General features: G+C 43.4%; 1 protein-coding gene across 1 annotated transcript in view; it reads left to right on the top strand.

Annotated features, from left to right (window-relative positions):
- The first annotated feature begins 2968 nt into the window (after positions 1 to 2968).
- Positions 2969 to 20886, top strand: part of HK3 (hexokinase 3) — a 30298-nt gene continuing 12380 nt past the window's right edge. Inside the window, exons 1-7 of the mRNA XM_054976370.1 lie at positions 2969 to 3605; positions 9612 to 9751; positions 10855 to 10974; positions 11350 to 11448; positions 12420 to 12519; positions 13881 to 14064; positions 20374 to 20529. Coding sequence (XP_054832345.1) covers positions 2969 to 3605; positions 9612 to 9751; positions 10855 to 10974; positions 11350 to 11448; positions 12420 to 12519; positions 13881 to 14064; positions 20374 to 20529 — 1436 coding nt within the window. The remainder of the gene's footprint in view (positions 3606 to 9611; positions 9752 to 10854; positions 10975 to 11349; positions 11449 to 12419; positions 12520 to 13880; positions 14065 to 20373; positions 20530 to 20886) is intronic.

Below are 20886 nucleotides of genomic sequence, written 5' to 3'. Positions count from 1 at the left end.
CCCAAAAATATATCTACAAGTAACCAAAGTAACAATACAATGTCTTTCCAGAACTGTACCAGAAATATTACCAATGCATTTGAATAGATTATTATGTACGGATGTGCAATTTGAATATGGCTTGTGAAGAAGCTTCGTGAAACAGGATGTTTTAGTTGCTAGCGTACTTGTTGCTAACTCTCCCGGATCAATGCTTCCCGTCGGATGAAACTTGGTCCTTCATAACGGTTATTTGCCTGCAAAGGAAATAAGCAAAAAGATTGCATCGGTTAAAAAGGACTATATTGTGTGAACATACCTTATATGTTTATTTTTGTACTTACCTGATATACGTTACTACATATTGGACCATTGGTTATACCTATTAGCTAATTTTCAGGGGTGCTTATCCTAGTGATAGAAAGAAGCCTGTTATAATATATATATATATATATATGTATGATCTATTTTGCATTTACAGCACCTGCACTTTATAAAAAGACATTGTATTGTTACTTTGGTTACTTGTAGATATATTTTTTTGGGTCTCATTGGACTGGGTTTCTCTTGTCTTTGGATGTAGGTTGGAGACTTCCCCTCTTGTTTGCTGGTTAAATTTCTTGAGTGCCTTCTTCCCTTTGATTCCGGATAATAAAGTGTCATCAGTTAATCCCAAGTAGAATAATGCCATGAGGAAACAGGTGCTGATGAAGTCTTGCTTTAAATCAGCCATGAATATGTTGACATATTGTGGAACCATGCAGGTACCCAAAGTAGTGCTATTAATTTGAAGGCTGTTCTCAAGCCAGAAATAGTTGTGGGTGAGTACAAAGTGGCAAGCCTGGTGGCCAAATGTGTTGTGGTTACATTGGTATTCCTGAAAGCTTGAGGCCCATCTTTGTGGGGGATACTGGCATATATGGTATTCCACTGAGGCCCCTCCCCTCCCCAAACTGCACCCTTTCCAGGCTCCACCCCCAAAATTTCCAGGAATTTCACAACCTAGACTTGGCAACCCTAAGCCCGGCCGATTGCAGTGCAGCCTGGCCTGTTGCAGCACAGCCCAGCCTGGCCCGGCCTGGCAGTACGCTTCTACACAAGGCCGCCCAGCCCGCTGCAGTGCAGGGCGGCTTGGCCCAGCACCCATTGCTAGAGCTGCTAGAGCTATATTACAATGGGCTCTGGTGATAGTTGACCGTTTTTTACACAATTTTGCTTTGTGTACAAAAGGGTCAAATATGTTAGGAGATAACTAATCTGTGCTACACAATAATGAATAGGCAGCACAAGTAATTATGACCCTTAGGTAAGGGCTAAGTAATAGGAAACACATACTTATACCTGCAGCTTTTTAAATATATCACCTCCTTATAATTGGCTAGTTATGATAGAAAACTACCTAATAACAGCCTGTAATAAGCCAGATCACCCTTCAACAGTACAACTGGATAATTCTGCCTGGCTAGGCACTATCTGTATCCTGGGGCGTGCATAGCAGTGTGACTCTGTCTCGATGTGTTTTGCATTTGCTGCTAATTGCAGCATGTGGATACAGCAGTGGATAATTGTAGCTCCCCTGTGCTTCATTCAGGTGTGAAGCTTTGCACTCCCGCTGGGTGCGAGTCATGGGGATGAGATACAGGATGACACCCGCGGCCGTCCATAAAAGTGATATCAGGCACCCTATATTTAAAAGGAGAGGCACCTAGAAATGGCTACATGAGAACGTGATTTGTCACTTTCAGCTCACATCCCCAAAGATGGAAAATGTGTGGGTATCAGCCCCTTGGCCCATGAGCCTAGGATTTGGCATATGACATGATCACTCATTACAAGAGTCCTGGCAGGTTTATCTGAATTGGCCATCTACATCTAGAATTGTTTTGTTGACTGTTTCTATAAGGTAATTTTTCTAGCATGGAACAATTCAATCCAGTCATTTCCTTATAGGCTCCATGGCCAGTGCTTCAGCTCTGATAACCTCCAAGAAGAATGTCTCCCAGCAGACATGTTTTTCTCAGAGCCTGTATCGTGGGGCAGGGGTGAGATTTCTTCTTTCTAGCCAGCTGAGATCTGCATGATCTGTGTGCAACTCACGAGTGAAAACATGGACCTGTTTAGCAAGAATGCCCTTTTCCCAACAATCATAAGGCCTGTTGTCTCGAAACTATTTACCTAGATGCATTCTTCACTGTCCTATATCATATATATACTGCCTTGCTTTGGACACTGGCAGGGCAACAGGGCAGACCATACAAAAGGAGTGGTTGGATAATATATTTATAGACACCTAAAAAATACGGCCCTCTTCATTAATTTTTTTAAATAAAAAACTATTGATTTGATTCAGTGAAACAGCTGGTACTTATTCAGACTACCCGAAGTGTCAGAAATGTACAATTTTTAGGAATGTGAGAAAAAATTGGAAATGGAACTTCAAGAATATACCCTATTTCTTTGGTAGGGAAAGGAAATTAAATAGAGGGTTTATTAGAATCTATTACAGGGCCACATAATCCTTTCCCCTAGAGGCCTATAATTCCTGTGGCTTGGCTGTACTGACTTGCCTGCATACGCTGTTCTCCCCTCACCCCAGACTTGGTTCTCAGCCCCTCCTTCCATTCTACTTCCAACTGTCTTCTGAGTTAAACACTTCTTTGCCCCTCCCCCACTGCACTCAGCTCTCTCACTGTCCAGTCCACACTCTTTCCTTCCTCCTCTGCTTTTACTTTTCTGCTTTCAACTCTCCCTGCTGCACCTTGTTTCCTCAACCCCTTGGCCAAATATTCCTCATGACTGACACTGATCCTTATTATTGTCATCGTCTTGTCCTCCTGACTCTGTTCCCCGCAGTCTGCCTCATTTTCTGCCCTACCTCTAATCTGAATCATCTTTGAATGCCACATTCTGGCCTGTCTCTTCATTATTGTCATCTCATACTCTTCACAGCTCAATGATATGACAAAAAAGGCCACTTATGTTTGACAACATGTCAGGTGCAGACCAAGGCTCAACTTATAAAGACCCTTCTCCCAAGCCAGGGTCCAGCTTTGCAGCAGATGCAGTGTCAGTTTTGGGTCCAGCTTCCCAGGACACTCCTAAAATTTCCTTTCTGCTACATACCATGTCATCTTCAGGTCCAGCTTCCCAGTCCTCTTCTACTCTTTCCATTAAGCAGAGGCACTTTGAGACAGCAGATCAAGGCCAAACTCTGAAGGACTCCAGCTCTGCTTACAAGCCAGAATGTGAAGTCACCAGTTCGTTTCTGAGTTTTTCCATGTCAAGAACATCACCATCCTCTAGGGAGTTGCTTCCGGTTCCCAAGCAAAAGACCCATCTCATGGCTTCATTTCTGTCCATTTCAACGGCAGACCAAAATCTAAGCTCAGGATCCCAGGACTCGTTTGATGCTCAGAGGCTAGTCCCTCACCGTTCTAATTTTTCTTCCTTTCCTGACCAGATCCAGAAACATATGCAGGCCTTCCGCCTATCCAAGAAGCAGCTCCTGCAAATAAAAGACTCCATACAGGTAGTCCTGGAGAAGGGCCTAAAAAAGAAGGTTCAAGATGGAGCTGGTTCTTTACCCATGGTGCCCACTTTTGTTTGCACCTTGCCCAATGGCACTGGTAAGTGTGTTTCGTAAGGGTCGACCTGACATTGGTCCCCACAACTGTTGCCTACTCAAGGGTTGCCAACTTTTAAAAGACCACTAAGTGGTGCCTTTCATACCACTTGATGCACAGGCAAGAGCGGGAGTTTATGTTTGCCCCCCCCCCACTGTCCTGGCCTGGTCAGGTGATGTGGTTCCCCCTTAAAACTCCCCACCCCTGGCTGCAAAGCTGGGGGGAGGACTGGCTTGTCTAGGGATTTTCCACCGGGTGTCTGTCCTCGCAACTGTATTGCAAGGCTGCCAGCTGCTCCTGACAGACCCCAATTCCCCACCAATGGGGATATGCCACGGGTCCTCACCACCCCACTGCTTTCTCCCCTACTTCTAACCTGCCTGGAGAGTGGCTAAACGACCCCCCTACAGCCAATTGCCTCCTCCGTATTTCCAGTGCAAGGTAGGCCAGAAACTCCCCCCCACAAATGCCAATCATGGAACGGGAGAAAAATTCTTACCTGGCCCTGATAAACAATGACTGGCTAACCTGCACTGAAATAGGGTAAGGTGGGTGGGCTGCTCACGAGGCGCGAATGGCTGCTGGGTGGGCAGAGTGGCCTTATGAGGCCTCTCTTGTCACCCATCCCAGCATACCTGGATGCATGGGAAGCCTTGTCTGCCTCCCCGTCCTCCGGGGAGGCAAATCCCAGCCCCCGAGCCAAGCAGCTGCTGCTGTGGATGGGGAGTGCCGCATTGCCCCCCCCCCCGGAATGAAGAGACAGACACCAGAATTGGGATATAAAGGGCTGTTTTATTGAATAATAATAAAATAATTTGCAACTGTGGCAAGGAGCTAACTGGCGGTACAGATCAGGCTCTGGGGTCATCCTTGGACCTCTGCCCTGACCTGTCTTGGTGAGACACCTTCTGCCCCAGGTGCGAGCCATCCCTCGTATGGTTGTGTCCTGGCCTGGCCAGGTGATGTGGTTCTCTCTTAAAACTCCCCCCTGGCTGCAAAGCTGGGGGGAGGACTGGCTTGTCCAGGGGTTTCCCACCAAGTGTTTGTCCTCACGAGGCTGCCAACTGCTCTTGACAGACCCCAATTCCCCACCAATGGGAATATCCCATGGGTGCTCGCTGCCCCTCTGCTTTCCCCCCTACTTCTAACCTGCCACTGCAAGGGCCAAACCTCTGCTTAGGACTTTGTGCCCCACAGGTGGCCTAAAGCCACCCTGAGCCCTTGCCGCAGGTCCTGCAAGAATATCTCATTCCCCTTCACTGAAAGATGCACTCCATCCCCTCGGTAGAAGTCTGCAAATTGGGCCCTGATTTGCGGATGGGGCAGATAAATTCCCAACCCGCTAGTCAAGGCTTTAAAGAAGTCTCTGTTAGCCTTTCACCTTGCCTTCTCTATTGTTGTGGGGTCCAATGCTTCCTGCCAGACGCAGTGCAGAAGCATTGCCGACCAGATTATTAGGACGCCAGGCCAGTGCTTGCCTATCTCCTGCAAGTCTGCCCACGCCTGCAAGGAAAGGGCCTTACCCTTCATAAGGCCATTGCCTCCCAGGTGTACAACCAGGATCTGGGGTGGTGGACCCCTCCGTTCGAACAAGAGCGGCAGCAGTCCTGTCTACCTTAAGCCTCTTCTGCCTTGCCATTCAATGGTGGTCCACTGGCTCAGGCCAAGCTGGGACCCAATCTGCATCCTCTTTGCCTGGTGCACTGCCCAGAAAATCATGCTGTGGCCGATGAGGATATGGGACCTCTCTTGTCGGCCACCCCACCTAAAAGAAAATAGTGTTAGGCAGTGTTCCCCTGATTCAAGGGATTCAAGGAGCAAACATAAGTCTGATAGGCAGAGGAGCGCCACCGCCCTACCCTCTGGATCACGGACCTGGATATCCCATGGCTGCTGCTGTGGATGCTGCCCCGATGCAGAAAGAATGGGTACCGAATTTGACATTTGCTATGCCCAGCTTGGAGAAGGCACAATCCGTGACTGCCCAGAACTAGTACCTGGTCAGTGGAGCCCGTCTGCATGGCAAAATAGGACCCCTTGTTCCTCGCCATGAACCTCGATATAGCCTCTAAGGGCGAGGACTGGGCACAAGTCCCTCTCCGTACATAGGCCCAATGTGACCTCCATACTCCTCTGCTTCTGGTTGGTCTTCGAGCACCGGATGGTTATCACTACTTGTTCCCCTTTAAACTTGACATCCCTGGCCTGCAAGGCCCTGTTCGACTCGTCCCTCCGTGACATGGCAACCAGCTCGTTGACCCTGAGCGCCTCGAAGAATGCAGTGAGGAAGGCAGCATGAAATAGGCCCTCTTTGTACTTAGAGCCACAGACCATGGCCCATTTTGGGTGAGATAGGCTATCTCTGATCTTTGGGTGCCATTGCCCCCTGGGCCCATCCCTGCAGCATCTTTCAAATGCGGAAGTTCCTGATGTTGTCTGCCAGGCCCCAGTGCTGCCAGCTGGCCCCAGATGTACTTGACTGCCAGCCTCTTACCTCTCTGGGTGACGCAGAACTGCATCAGGTGCTCAACAGGGAAAGGCCACAACTGGTGGAGACTTACCTGGTACCTGAACCCTGTAAACTGCAGGACCGCCCTATCGTAGGCCCTCTGGGTGCTTAGGGCAATTGCAGCTTAGGGCAATTGCAGCTGCAAGTCTCGGCCTGCCAATCTGCCAAAGGTCCTGGGGCATCTGGGCTGGCAGCAAGTTGGCCTCGGGGGCAAGCTGATGAAACTGGTCCATCTGCAGGTGAGACAGAGCATCTGCCACTCCATTGTTAACACCTGGGACATGCCTGGCTGTAAACATAATATTAAGGTGCAGGCCCCTAAGAGTAAATATCCAGACTAGCCTCATCACCCTGGGTGATTTGGAGGAGAGGGAGACTACATGGACTACATGGACCACTGCCAGATTATTGCACCAAAAATGCACTGAATGGTTTGCTAGCTCCTCCACTCATAGCTGAACAGCTACTATGAATGGGAAAAATTCAAGAAAAGTAAGGTCTCTGCATAGACCCTCTGCTAACCACTCTGCTGGCCACTTTGCCACACACCAATGGCCATGGAAAAACACCCCAAAGCCACTGACCCCTGATGCATCAGAGGAGACTTGAAGCTCCCCTTCTAGTAACAGGTCCTCCCTCCGAAACTCTGTTATAGGAGCCTAAGAATTCTTCCCAGACCTGTGTTGATCCGCAGGCAATGGTGCAGGAGCCTGAGTGTGCCCATTGCATCACACAAGCATCTCAGAAATGCTCTGCAAAATTCAGATGGCCCACCAACTGCTGTAGTTCTACTAATGATACTTTGTGGTTGCCTGATGCATTTTCCAACCTGGACCTGAGGTCCCTTAGCTTCTCCACTGGCAATCTTGATGTTTGGTGGACAATGTCCAGCTCGATCCCCAGGAAGGTCAAAACCTGAGATGGGCCCTCCATCTTTTCATGGGCCAGGGGGACTCCCAACTCCCAGGTAAGGTTAACAAAACCCTCCAGGAGCCTGGCACACTGCCCTGAACCTGCTGGTCCCATAAAAAGAAAATAATCTAAATAATGCGCCATATCACGGCACTGCTGCTGCTGCCACAGGGCCCACTCAAGAAAGGAGCTGAAATGCTCAAATGCTGCGCATGAAATCGAGCAACCCATAGGGAACGCCCTGTCCATGTAAAACTGGCCCTCGAATGCAAAACCCAATAGTTCAAAATCTTTGGGATGGACTGGCGGAAGACGGAATGCTGGCGTAATGTCGCATTTTGCCAACTCCACCCCGACTCCACACTTTCTCACAAGCTGGACCGCTTGGTCAAAGGAAGTATAATGGACCATGCACAAATGCTCCAATATAACATCATTTACTGACCCCCCTTTTGGGTATGAGAGGTGATGAATTAGCTGGAACTCACCAGCCACTTTCTTAGGGAGCACCCTTAGTGGTGAGACTCACAAATTTGGGACTGGTGGGGAGGGGAACATCCCCAGCACTCTTCCCTCTGCACATTCCCTGGCAATCGTAGCCCAGACAACCCCCTCCCAGCCAACCACCGAATGTAGGTTGGATGACATGAAGGAGGATCTGGGGCCCTGGAATGGGATACAGAACACGACCCTGAAACCCTGCAACAGAAACCGGGCATCAGTTCACCTAGGGTAGTGCTGTAGTAGGGCATCAAGGACCCTCAGGCTGGGGCCCTTTGCCAGGTTGCTGGGAGGGGTCCCTGCCCTTTTGGTGAGTGACTTCTGTCTCTTGAATGTGGTGAAAAGGTGGGGACCTCTGCATTTGCGGCATTCGTGCCCGAAACGACAGCCTTTTCTGCTGCATACCCTTTGGGAGATGAACTCCCAGCAAAGCAGCTGAGGTTGAACTGACTGCCCCGCGGGGCCGCGGGAGCCATTATTTGCAGTGGGCCTCTGCCCCCCATAACCACCAGTGCTCATAGAAGGGCGGTGCACCAAATGACCACTGTCCGAGCGATCACCAGTGTTTGGCTGAGCTGGAGATATGACTTGCAGCCACAGCTGCTGATGCACCTAATCCCAAGGCATGGCTGGGTTAAGGGCTGCATACATTCTAAATTCCTCGTCATATTGCATCCAAGCCCCCCCGACGAAGTCTGAATACCCCCTGTAAATAATGTCCATATACTGGAGCAAGGATGCCACCCTCCATAGCTGGGCCCTGGCAATGACCCTTGTATATATTAGGAGACCAGGCAGCCAGTTGGCCCAGGTCCGATCGACCCTCCGGCGCTTAAGGCGCTTTTTATCACGCTCCTCCAAGTCCTCTTTATCCTTCTTCTCCAGTTCCCTGAAGAGAAGAGTAAAGACATCAACACATTTCCCCATAGGATCCTCTCCCTGGTGGCCAGTATCAAATGATCGCCCAGTGGCATGGCTGTGTTTCCTCATGGCAAGGCCCTAAAGGGCACGGGCCCATAGTTAGTCCACAGGGCCCAATAAAAGGGGCTGAGGCCCCTTTGTTCTCCAGGGCCTACTCCCCCGGTGCCTGAGCTGTGGTAGTGGGCCATTCGGCCACCCCAGGCAGCTGACCTGCAAAGGCCAGCTACCTCCACTGAGGCCAAACACTGCTCCTGCTCGAGGCCTGCACTGTCCCTTGTTGCGCATATGATGTGCTTGGCTGGGCATATGATGTGCCTGGCTGGCATACAATGTGCTAGGTTGTCTGTATGATGTGCTCGGCTGAGCATACAGGGCTTGAACAGTGCATGGGGGCGTGGGGCCAAAAATCTTAGTACCAGGAGTTGAGTGTCTGTGTCTTGAGCATGTGTAGAGTTCTTTTTCCAAAGAGATTTTTTTTGGGAGAGGGAGAGCTGAACTTTAAATTACGATTATGAGACACTTCGTCTGATTATCATATGTCTGTGCTGAACTCCTGGACAACAGGTAGTGTTAATCTTTTTTTCAGATAAGAAAATTAATCTGTATTATTATGCATAAAAATTTAATATATGTTCAAATTTAAAATTACTCCATTGATTAATAAAGATACTGTGCTAAGCAAACAAATAAATCCTGGAAAACAATGAATCCATCAATTTTTACCTGGGCTAAATAGCAACCCTGGGGATGAATGAGGTATGGTAGTCTTGTTCTAGGATTACTGACTCCTGATTGGAAATTTCTGGAGATCTGGGGGTGGGGCTTGGGGAAGGTGGAGTTTAAGGTACAGCAGGCTTTCCAGTTGCCCGCTGGTGGGGTCTGTCCCATTGCCCACTGATCACAGACGATTGGCAGGAGGTGGCAAGCCCTCTGGAGGTCACCCGCCATCAGCAGGCAACCTAGAAAAATGCACATCAGGCTCACTTCTGGTGGGGCATGATGATGTCACTCAGTAGGGACATGATGCCATAAAGTCCACCCCTTCAAAAGAGCCATTTTCTCCAGGGGAACTGATCTCTGTAGTCTGAAGATAAAGTTGTAATTCTAGGAGAACTCCAAGCCCCACCTGGAGACTGGCAATCCTTATGTTCAGATCTTTTTTGCAGAGAGAGGCCATTTTCTGGGTCTAGGGCTGTCCCAAACTCAGGTGGATGTCTTGCTGTTGAACCTGAGTGGTGAAGAGAAGCAGAAAGCCCAGTTGAAAATGCAGTCCTTTCCGGTCTCGGCAGAGCTAAGCAATGGCAAGGTACAGTTACCCTTGAGCTCACTTAATCTGTTCCATTTGTTTTTATAATCATGCTGTACCTCTGGTCTCCCTCTTTTAAGTTTAGTGGAGAAAAAGAACTAGTAACTGATCTAACTAGCTAGGATGGCTTTAGACTGAAAGTATGCCATCTCTCTCAGGATCATCTCTCTCATGCTGCCTCTCCTGGTGTGTGCAGGGAAGAAGAAAGAGAGGAGGGGAGAGAAGGGAAGGAAGGAAGTTCCCCTGGCAGGAAGGAGACAGATAGCAGCCTATCTATCTAACTGACTAGTTGTTGCCTTCCTTCTTCTCTGCTGGCAGTCCTAAAGGCCCGAGCAAGAGACATTGCCAGTCCCTTCTTCTAACAGATGCCACACTGCAACTTCCCCACCTTGTTCCAGTGCTGTGACCCCAAGCCAAATCAGCCCCACTCCAGCTGTTTTTGAGCTAAAATTGCATGTTATTCCTTACTGTAAGCTTGTGAACAAGGCGTCTGAAGCCAATTCAAAGACAGTTAGCTCTACTTTGCTGAACTCTCATGAAAATTAACGGGTTGTAAACTGTGATCTGCAAGTTTGTATTTCAATGGAGATTAAGTGTGATGAACTTCCTTTGGATTGGGCCCTGTCTTATTTTATGTACAATGGGGTTTTAAAAAATAAATAATAATGGAGGTGAAAGATGGCACAGAAAATCATGCTAGATGATTCTTGGCAGTTTCACTACTGGTAAAGTTGTCAACTTTGTACTGGTAGTTTAGTATTGATTGTAACTTTACCTTTGAAGATTATGGAAAATAATAGAACTAGAGGGAACAATGTATGAATTATAGGGCATAAGTGCTGTTGGAGGTCTGATGGGGGGGAGGGAAAGGGTGGGTTGGGGATAAATTTGTACTCAATAGGAGAAGGAATAGTGAAATGTATATTTTTGTTTTATGTTTGTTCTCAATCTATCCAATAAAAAGCTTCTTTAAAAAAAAACTTTGTACTGGTAGCAAGGAGATACCTGAAAATCTGATCACATGCCTTGAGGTGAACCAACTGCCATGTTGAAGGAGGTAACGATGATGCATCATATTCATAATTCCCTCTTTGATTTTCCAGCTTTTTGAATACTTGGCCAAGTGCCTAGCCAGATTTTTGGAAGACCTTCATACCACTGAGAAATACTTCCCACTGGGCTTCTCTTTCCCCTTTCATTGCCAGCATAGTTCACTGAATCAGGTGAATACTGCACTAGCTGTACATCAGACTGTGTGTGGATATATGGGGGTAAGGGTGGGGTCGTGATGTTGTACATTTCTTGGGAGGGGAATCCAAATAATACGGTAAGGCCGATCCAGTGCAAATACACAAGACATTGTCCAGTGGCTTAATGGGAAGGAGGGAAGGGACTGACTCCAAGCAACACCTGACCTGAAAAAGTTGCTAAGTAAAGAGGTGGATCTGAGGAAAGGGTTGGTATTCTTCAGTCTTGGCCTCTCTCTACAGTGTTACATCCTAAAAAGGGATGATTGTAGGAAGAAGGGCTGGCTTCACAGAGGCTCACTGGAAATGCTGTAATACTCTCTGATAACTACATGTCTTGCTTTCCTTTAGTGTAAGCTGATTAAATGGGCAAAGGATTTCCAATATGCAGGTGTTGTGGGTGAGGATGTGGCACAGCTGCTTCAAACAGCTTTAAAAGAACATTGCAAGGTGAGGAATAGTGTGAGTGCACATGTGTGTGACAGAGATATGTTTTCCACACTGGGACAGTATTGCACATTTCCCCTGTTGCATCTGTAGTTGCTGTCACAGCTCAGTGGCAAATATGGCAAGTTTCCCTGTAGTTTCTCTGTCCCCGGCCTATGGAAGTGATCATCCTCCCTCTGCCTAATGCAGCCAGGTCTTTTGTAGGTTTTAAGAAACAAAATCAGAAATGGAATATAATTATATCATTACAATGTTATAATAATGTGTGTATCAACTTCTTTAAATTCCTATATTTCATTTTTTAAAGTAAATATTAGCATTACCATCTTGGGGTTGTGAAATTCCTGGAGACTTGGAGGTGGAGCTTGGGGAAGGTGGGATGTGAGGAGGGGAGGAACCTCCTCAAGGTAGAATGCCATAGAGTCCACTCTTCAAAGCAGCTATTTCCTCAATGAGAACTGACCAATGTAGTCTGGAAATCTATAATTTCAGGAGACTGTCAGGTCCCACCTAGAGGCTGGCAATCCTAGTAAGTCTCTAGCCTCTTTGCCTCTCCTCTTATGTCTCTGCAATAAAAGGGAATAGAGACTTCTTTTTCTTTTTAAATGAATGATGGAATTCAAAGACCCTGATAAACAGGTTGTTATAATGTTGTTATAACAATATTCAGTTGGCAATTAAAAAATAAGACTAGGAAAATCCAAACTTTCCCATCAATACGGCACAGCACCCGTCCAGGCTTGGCTGCGATCTTTCTCAAAACTTCACAGCAAAGCAGGTCTGGGAAACATCTTAGAAAACCTGGGGAAAACCTGGGAGGTGTACAATTGTACCATAATGCTGTGGGGAAGCATAAAAAGATCCACCCCCCAACAGCATAAAAGCCCTGGCAAATAACTGGCGTGGAAATGGTCACAGAAAGAGAGAGAAGACAGAAGCAGAGTCACTTTGATCTTTTTTCCCGATTACTCCAGAACTACAGCGTTGAGGTCATTGCTGTGCTGAATAACACTGTGGGAGTCATGGTGAGCTGCATATGTGAAGAACAGCCCTGTGAGATTGGACTGATGATAGGTGAGCAAGACATTTGCATGGAGTTGGGTGCTTGATAGTTGTGCTGTTGACCCGGATAGTTCATACATGCCGTACTTTATACTTTATGTCAGGAAGCTGGCTTATTCTTCTGAGATTTTGCTAGGTTAGAAGAATATTGGACTGTGTCCATAAAGGCAGCTTAGGCAATAATGCACTGCCAGTTTTGAGGTTGCATATAGCCATGCCACAGGACTAACAATTCATCTCCTGGCTATTGAGATTGAGGATTATTTTGTACAGGCATAAGATCTTTCATTTCATCTAAATGGTAAACACTAACTATTGTCAGAAATAGAATTATGGCATAAATGGGCTGCAGGTGTGGCTAGATGATTACTTGGGAGTGACCAGTCACTTTCCAAGAATTTAAAAGTAGCTCTCCACCTAGAGTTACCAGGACTCCCACTGTTCCGCTAATCCCTTGCATTTCCCACCAGGGCATAAAGCACTAGTGGGTGGAAATGGGGGGGAGGGAATGTGGGCATGCACAGGCATTGCACCAGTGCACTGATGTCATTTCCGCTGAAAACTGGAAGGGATGCCATGGGATGCTCAGGGATTTGCATTACCCTAGAGTTTTTGCAAAATCCTACAGGGTTCCAGACTCTGCCCCCTAAATGCACTGTGGATTTCAACCCTATCTCTATCCTTTTCCAGTGTTGCTATAACCACTTTCTAAATCATTCTCTTTAAAGCTAACACAGCAGCTTCTTTTCTCTTTCATGCATGGAGAAGGAGGCACAGGCATACATGGACCTTGGATGGGAAAATGACAACATCAGCACCCTTTCCCATCCACCTCTCCTCTGCCTCCTTCATGTGTGCACACACTTATCCTTGCTCTGAGCCTGAGAGAGAAAGGAGCATATTATTGATTCTTTCGCCTTGTATCAAAGCTGCTATTTGCCTCTTCCAGAGAAAACATACATTGCTGTATATTTTTCCCATGCAGGGCATGTTACAATTTAGGGTGATGGTGGCTTGCTTTAGAAAAACAGCAAAGGAAAGATTTCTGAGCACTACAGACCTGCTCTGAAACAGTGTAATGTTCATGCAGAACACCGTTTTGTGGCTGGCTGCATCCGCTGAGCCACCATTTTGTGACTGGTAGCTCCCAAGGGCCTTGAAAAACATTAAGTTGCTCCCAGAAACCCGAAGTTCTCTTTCCACCACCACCCCCAACTCAGTGCCTTATATTGCAGGGAAGCCGCTAAGTTTTTAAAAGAAGCAAAGTACTTAGTTTAATTTTCTAACAATTGAGCTGTTCAGTGTTTTACTAAACTGGCAATTTCTTCTGTTTTGGGTTCTTTCCCCTGCTTTTGTCTTCCTATATGCGGTAGATGATGGCACAAACTGTTGCTACATGGAAGAAGCTGAGAACATAGCAAGCGTGGAGAACAAAGTGGGGTGCATGTGCATAAACACTGAATGGGGCACTTTTGGGGATGCTGGTGAGCTGGATGACATACTGACAGAGTTTGACCAGTTAATGGATAAAGAGTCTTTTAATCAAGGCATTAGCAGGTGGGTCACTGTGAAAGGAGGATAGTGTTTTGGGGGTTTTTTTTAGGAATACTTTTTATATTATTAATAAGATTAAAAGCCCAATAAAAAGGGCAGAGAGAGAGAAGAAAAGGGTAAAGAAAAAAGAATACAAAGAAAGACAACGAACAAAGATTGAAAATAACAGGAAAATGATACATTTTATTTTCCAATTTTCTCTACCACACCTATCATATTTTAACAAACATTATACTTTCAGTTTTAATATCTCCAAAATTTACCTTTTCAATACTGCTCCCCTTCTATTTATTTTCCCCAAATTTATCTTCTTAGAAATCAAAACCACAAATCATCAGTTCATTTTTCCTCGTCTCACACAGAAAGTCAATAAGGGGTTCCAGTTGGTAGACAATGTTTTATGATCAGGGCTGTAAGCTTAGCCATCTCTGCGTCATTTTCATAATCCAGTCCTCAATTGAAGGCAATACTGTACTTTTCCATTTTTGTGCATATAAAAGCCTAGCTGCCGTGTTCATATATATAAAAAGATACCATGTTTATTTTCCTACTGTTAGTCCCAACGAAAAGGTTTCTGGTTTAAATTGTATATTGATTTTCAATATTTTTTGTATTATCGTATGAATTTGTGACCAAAATTTTTTTGCTTTAGGACAAGTCCACCAAAGGTGTTCCTTCATGTGGCTCACATTTCCAACATTTGTTTGACATACCTTTACTTATTTTTGCTAATTTATCAGGAGACATATACCACCATAAAATGATACATCATTTTATAGAAATTCTCTTTAAATGTGGAACTCAAAGTGAATTTGAGCCCCTTTACCCACATATTTTCCCATTGGTCCATTTGTATATTTTACCCAATTTTAAGCCCATTTTACCATAAATCTTTCACCCATTCTTCTGTTTCAAATTTCAACAAAAGTTTGTACATTTTGGAAATAACGTGGTCGTCATTTGTACAAAGCTCTTTTTCAAACTCTTGTCTTTTTGTAACCAATGCCTTATAATGTTTTATCTAATTTAAACTTTTCTAGAGGTTGGGCATAGAAAAACAATTGACATTTATAACATTTAGCTATTAAATCTTCTCTTGTCTTCAATTTACAATCTCCTTGTGAGAATTCTAGGAAGTCTCCATAAGTCAGCCATCCCAGTTTAGTAGTCATTTCACTTCTATAAAATGTTTCCTGTGTTGAAATCCAAAGCGATGTCTTCTGTGATCATCTCAGTTGGTATTTATTCCAAATTCTCAAGATGGCTCTCCTAATATAATTATTTTTAAAGTCTATATTGACCTTTACTTTATCATCCAAATCTCAGGTCATGACCTTCCAATGTGAAGAGCCTCTCATTTCTCAGAAGCATCCATTCCTTCATCCACATTAGACATGTGGCAGCATAATGCACCTTTAAGTCCGGTAAAACTAGGCCACCTCTCTCCTTCGTATCTTGTAAAATTTTATATTTAACTCTTGGTTTTTTCCCTTGCCAAATAAATGTTGAAATATCCTTTTGCCGCTGTTTAAATGGTACATCTGAAGTATTGTCTGGAAGAGAAATAACATCCTAGGTAAAATAGATAACTGATATTCTCTCCAACAAGGACAATTGTACTCTATCCCATTTTTTAATTTATTTCCATGTCTTAACATAATTATTTCGAAATAATTATGAAATAGCATACAGATCATCTTCATCAGCATTATTTTTTCAACCTTAAAACCTGTTATTTTCATTAATTCATCCTGTTTTTTTAGTATCCATGTTTTTCATTAACATTTTTTGTTTTCTGTTCATTTATTTTGAAACTTGCCAGAGTTACAAATGCCGCCTTGTGGTAGTTGGTGTGTTTGCTTGCTTGTTTGAGGAGGTGCCCTGGTTGTATTAGAGTTCCAAATGCTGTCAACTTCTCTATCAATATTTCAATTCCCTTTAATGGGTCTTCCAGAATTAAAACTAAATCATCTGCGAAGGTTCTTAATTTGTATGACTCTTTTTAAATTTTCTGTGCCTCTAATTCTTTCCTCCTGTCTAATGCCTATATTCCAAACCTCCAACACCAAAATGAAAAGGAGCTGTGACAATGGACATCCTTGACGTGTTCCTTTTTGAATCTCACATGGTTTAGTTAATTCTCCATTAACAATAATTTTAGCATTCTGTGAAGTGTGGATTGATTTCACCCATTTTATAAAATTCTCCCCAAAATCCATCTTTTATAAAACTTCAAACAGGTAAATCCAATTCAAATTGTCAAAGGCCTTCTCAGCATCCAAGAAAATTAGAGCTGCTTGTTTTTCATTGTGTTTATCCAAATATTCCACTATATCCAGTACAATTCTGACATTGTCTTTCAACTGTCTTTTGGGTAAGAAACGACTTTGATCTTCATAAATAAAGTCTTTGAGAATATACTTAAGTCTTTCTGCTAAAATTGTGGTAAATAGTTTGTAGTCATTATTCAGCAATGATATAGGTCTATAGTTTTTTGCTAGTGTCAAATCCTGCCCTTCTTTGGGTATCAGTATAATGTTAGCATCTTTCCAAGTCTCTGCCATCTTTCCTCCCAATAAAATTGAATTCTTTGTATTTTACAAGAGTACTAAGATCTCATATTCAAAGCATTTATAATATTGGCCAGATAGTCCATCAGGACCTGGTGACTTCCCAGTTTTCAACTTTGTAATTATTTCCACCACTTCTTGAGTTGTTATTGGGCTGTTCATTACCTGTTGTTGTTCCTCCATAATTTTAGCTAGCTTCTGTTTTGTTAAATAATCATTTAATTTCTTTAAAGAAATATCGTGTCTTCTGTACAAGTTTGAATAATACTTTAAAAGGGTCTTTTGGATGGTCCCATTTTCTGTTAGCATAGTATTCCCATCTTGCAATTTTAAAATATATTTTTTCTTTCTCTCTTTTCTCAGTCTATAGGTCAACCGCCTTTCTGGTTTATTAGCAAATTCAAAATTTCTCTGCTTAGCATAATTCAGTTTTTTTCTCTAAATCCCTTATTGTTAACAATGATAGCTGTTGTTGCAAGTATTTTATCTCTTGTTGAACCTTAACATTCCCCAGCACAGTCTTAAATTCTTCCTTCTTTTTTAAATTTCTTGTAGAATACTTTGCATTTTTCCTTTTTTCCCCTTTAATTCCAAGTTATGACATATGAAATGGCCTCTTATAAATACATTTCTTGCATCCCAAATTCTCAAATTTGCACCCTTGTTCAAATTTAATTCAAAAATTTCTTTCAGCCTTTTTTTTATAGTCCTCTACAATTGCCTCTTTCTGTAGTAAAGATTCATTTAGTTGCCACCTAAATGTATTAGATTTGGTTCTATAACTTACGCTTGTAGGTTTAGGGTCTGAAAAGGACTTCAGCAATATCTCCACTTTCACAATTTTGGTCACCAAATTTTTCAATACCCAGAGCATATCTATACATGACAAGATTTATGTTTCTCAGAATAGAATGTATATTCTCTTGAATCCCCATTTTATCATCTCCAAACATCCATCAAACCCATGTCAAAACAAACCTTTGGTAATTTGCCTTGAATATCTTTTATGTTTTTCTCAGAGCACCTATCTATTTGTGGATAAACTACACTATTCCAATCACCCATCAGCCAACAATTTTCATAGGGCAAATCCATCAGTTTTCCCCAAAGATATTTGTAGAACCTCCTCTTTTCCTCATTTGGTGCATAGATTCCCAACATCAAAATTTTGCTCCCATTTAATGTCACCTCCACCCCCACATGATTGTCAGAACATCTATCATGATTGTCAGATATTACAAATTCTGTCTTCAGTGCTGGCTTTAGATAAAATACCACCCCATCTTTCTTTTTATTATCTGAAGAGACAAATCTACCTCCCCCCAAATTTTGTAATCCAAATACTTGATGTCTTTTTTATGAGTTTCTTGTAAGCAAATGATGTCAGCTCTTAATTCTTACAAATAATGAAAAAAATCTGTCGATTCTGAGGAGCATTCAGCCCATTTATATTCCATGTTATGCATTTGTAATCCATACTTGAGTTTTAATTATTATCAGAGTCCACATCTTCTTGTTCTTCCTCATCTTTCTGTTCCAATGAGGGCCATTGAGAATCTTCTGAAAACTCTTCTAAGTCTTTCTTGTACGTTGTACTGAGAAGGCCCTGGCTTTGGTCGAGGCCAGTCTAGCCTCCCTGGGGCCCGGGCCCATCAGTAGATGTTTATTTTCTGATCTCCAACTCTCTATCAAACACTGCTGTTCTGCTGTCCAGGATCTCCAGTTGATTGTTCAACTTCTTTACCTCTTCAGAGGGTTTTTTTAAAAAAAAACAGCACCAATATTTTTAATTTGCTCAGTTTTAAATTTCATAAAATTATCTGTTTTCTTTTCAAGTGAATCTAATTTATCACCTAGTTGATCAAAGAGTTTTTGCATCAAATCTATGTAGAAGTAGATTGTTTTCTTGTACCTTGAGAAATTTTCTGCTAGATGGCTTTGTTTCTCTATGAAGCCTTTTTACAAATAGTGTTGTTTACTATCAACTTTGTTTACATTCCAATCCCAAGTTTCAAGGTCATTACTTCAACCTTAACTTCTACTATGCAGTTTTATTTTAACCAGTCCGGCCAAAACACTTTCTCCCAATACAAATTCATAAATTACAGAGAAAAACAAACAATAAGCTTTTTGGTTCCCTTAGTCCATTAAATCTTTCCTTCTCATAAGTAGTTTAATAGCTTAATTGATCTTCTTATCTCAGTTAAAAGGAAAGGTTGGGGGGGGGGGGAAGGAAAAGTCCAGGAAAGCAAAGTATTATCTCACCACACAGTAAATAATTGTGTCATAGAGTTGGAAGTTTTTAGATTTAAGACTTGAGGGTAGGCTTGCCTTTGAACTCCAATCGTAGCTGTGAGTAGATGTTTTCTCCCCATCTCCAGAAGCCCCAAATTTCCAGTTGCCACCCAGGACAAACCTGGGCAGTAAGACCTTCAGCAGAGCTGTCAAACAGAGCACAAGTGCGTAAACTCACAATCCTTCCTTATCCAGAGCGATTTGTCAGCTGGAGTTGCATCTCCAGCCATTAATCAAAGCTACATTGTCTCTCTGCTTAATTAGTATTCATAATAAAGCAAAAACCTAGGGGTACCTAAAAGACTAACAACATTAATTTTAATGTGAGCTTTTGTAGCCACAGACCACTTTGTCAAATAGATACGTGATGGAAAACCATGCTGGGGAATTTTTATAGGGCAGGTGTGGGGCTGGGGGAACTGGCATGGTGTGAATTATGCTATTAGCCTTTCAAGTGTAAATCTTAGTATAAGGGCAAATGGGAAGAGTTGCTATAGAAAAGGCAGGTGTACTATATCTAGTCATAAATCTGCAGAATTAGCAGTTACACATACTGGATGGTGGGAGACCTCAGGGGCTCAAATTGATAAGCAAAGGGTTTAAATGATATTGATTATTGGATATTGATAAATGGTTAAACTGATATTGGTACAAAGTTGTAGTCTGATAAAATATGTTAAGAACAGCAAATTAAAATTCCCCAAACGTGTGTCCTGTAGAGCTATTAGATATTGTAGTGGCTGAGGAAATCCAAGTTTCTGCTTAAGTTGGGATGACTTATAGTGTTTAATTTTTTATGAGTTCTAATTCAGCGCTTCCAGCTTGTGTATTCCTTTTGACATTTTTTTGTAGAACAGTGACTTTCAAGTCTGTAATAGTATGTCCAGGGATATTAAAATGTTCTTCCATTGGTTTCTAAATATTATGATTTTTTTCTCTAATTTGTGTTGCTAATCCATTCAGAGTTTTGACAATGTTCAGGACTTTTGGCACCCTGGAGCTATAAAATTGTAGCTAGTCTCAGGATCCCATGCAAGCACTAGGATGCTCCACATATCTGTCCCTGCTGGGGTGTCATTTTGGGCTATGATTTGCAGTAATTGTCTTTTCTAGCAACAATGTTCTATGATCAAAAAGAGTCCAGTAGCACCTTTAAGACTAACCAATTTTATTGTAGCATAAGCTTTCGAGAATCAAATTCTCTTCATCAGATGCATGATACAAAGGGGCTACTGGACTCTTTTTGATTTTGCTACCACAGACTAACACAGCTAACTCCTCTGCATCTATGACAATGTTCTATGAAGCATCCATGCTTCCTCTTAGGATAGAATAGCTTGGCTACAGTTATCTCCCAGTCACCCAGAATGGATCTTCACTGCTCTTGTTCTAGCTCTGCTTCTTCTGCTCTTTGTACACTGATTGTCCTTTGTCTTATTGTCACCAGATTTGATAAGCTGGTTGGTCGTATGTACCTGTGTGAGATTGTCCGCATTATTCTGGCTACTCTTTCTGAGAAGGGTGAGCTCTTCAGTGGGGTCCTGAGTCCAACCTTGCTGGTCAAAGGGATGCTGAAGTTCCAAGATTTTTTGGATATCATAGAGTAAGTAGGTTGTTCAAGCCAGTCTTAGAATATAGGACTGCTTTCCTTTCCTCCTCAGTAGTAGGGTGACATAATACATAGGAGAAATGCTTGTGACCAATGATGAAAAGCTCAAGTAGATGAATTTGGGACAATTCACATGTTACAAAATTCTTATGGCTGCCATGAGGCTTTTAGATCACATAAGCACTGGGAATCCTGTGGTTCCAAGGCACATATGGACCCAGTCCAGATCAGCCCCACAGTGTATGTGGAGAAAGCTCTTCAGCCTCCTCCCTCCCACCTAGTGCTGTTTTCCCAACCTGAAACAGCCCTCAGGAACCGTTGTTTGCCCCATTGAGCCAAACTTATGTGTAG

Source organism: Eublepharis macularius, chromosome 4 (assembly GCF_028583425.1).
Source record: "Eublepharis macularius isolate TG4126 chromosome 4, MPM_Emac_v1.0, whole genome shotgun sequence".
Taxonomy (NCBI): Eukaryota; Metazoa; Chordata; class Lepidosauria; order Squamata; family Eublepharidae; genus Eublepharis; species Eublepharis macularius.
The sequence above is the reverse complement of the archived record's forward strand: the minus strand, read 5'-3'. Positions and strand labels throughout refer to the sequence as shown.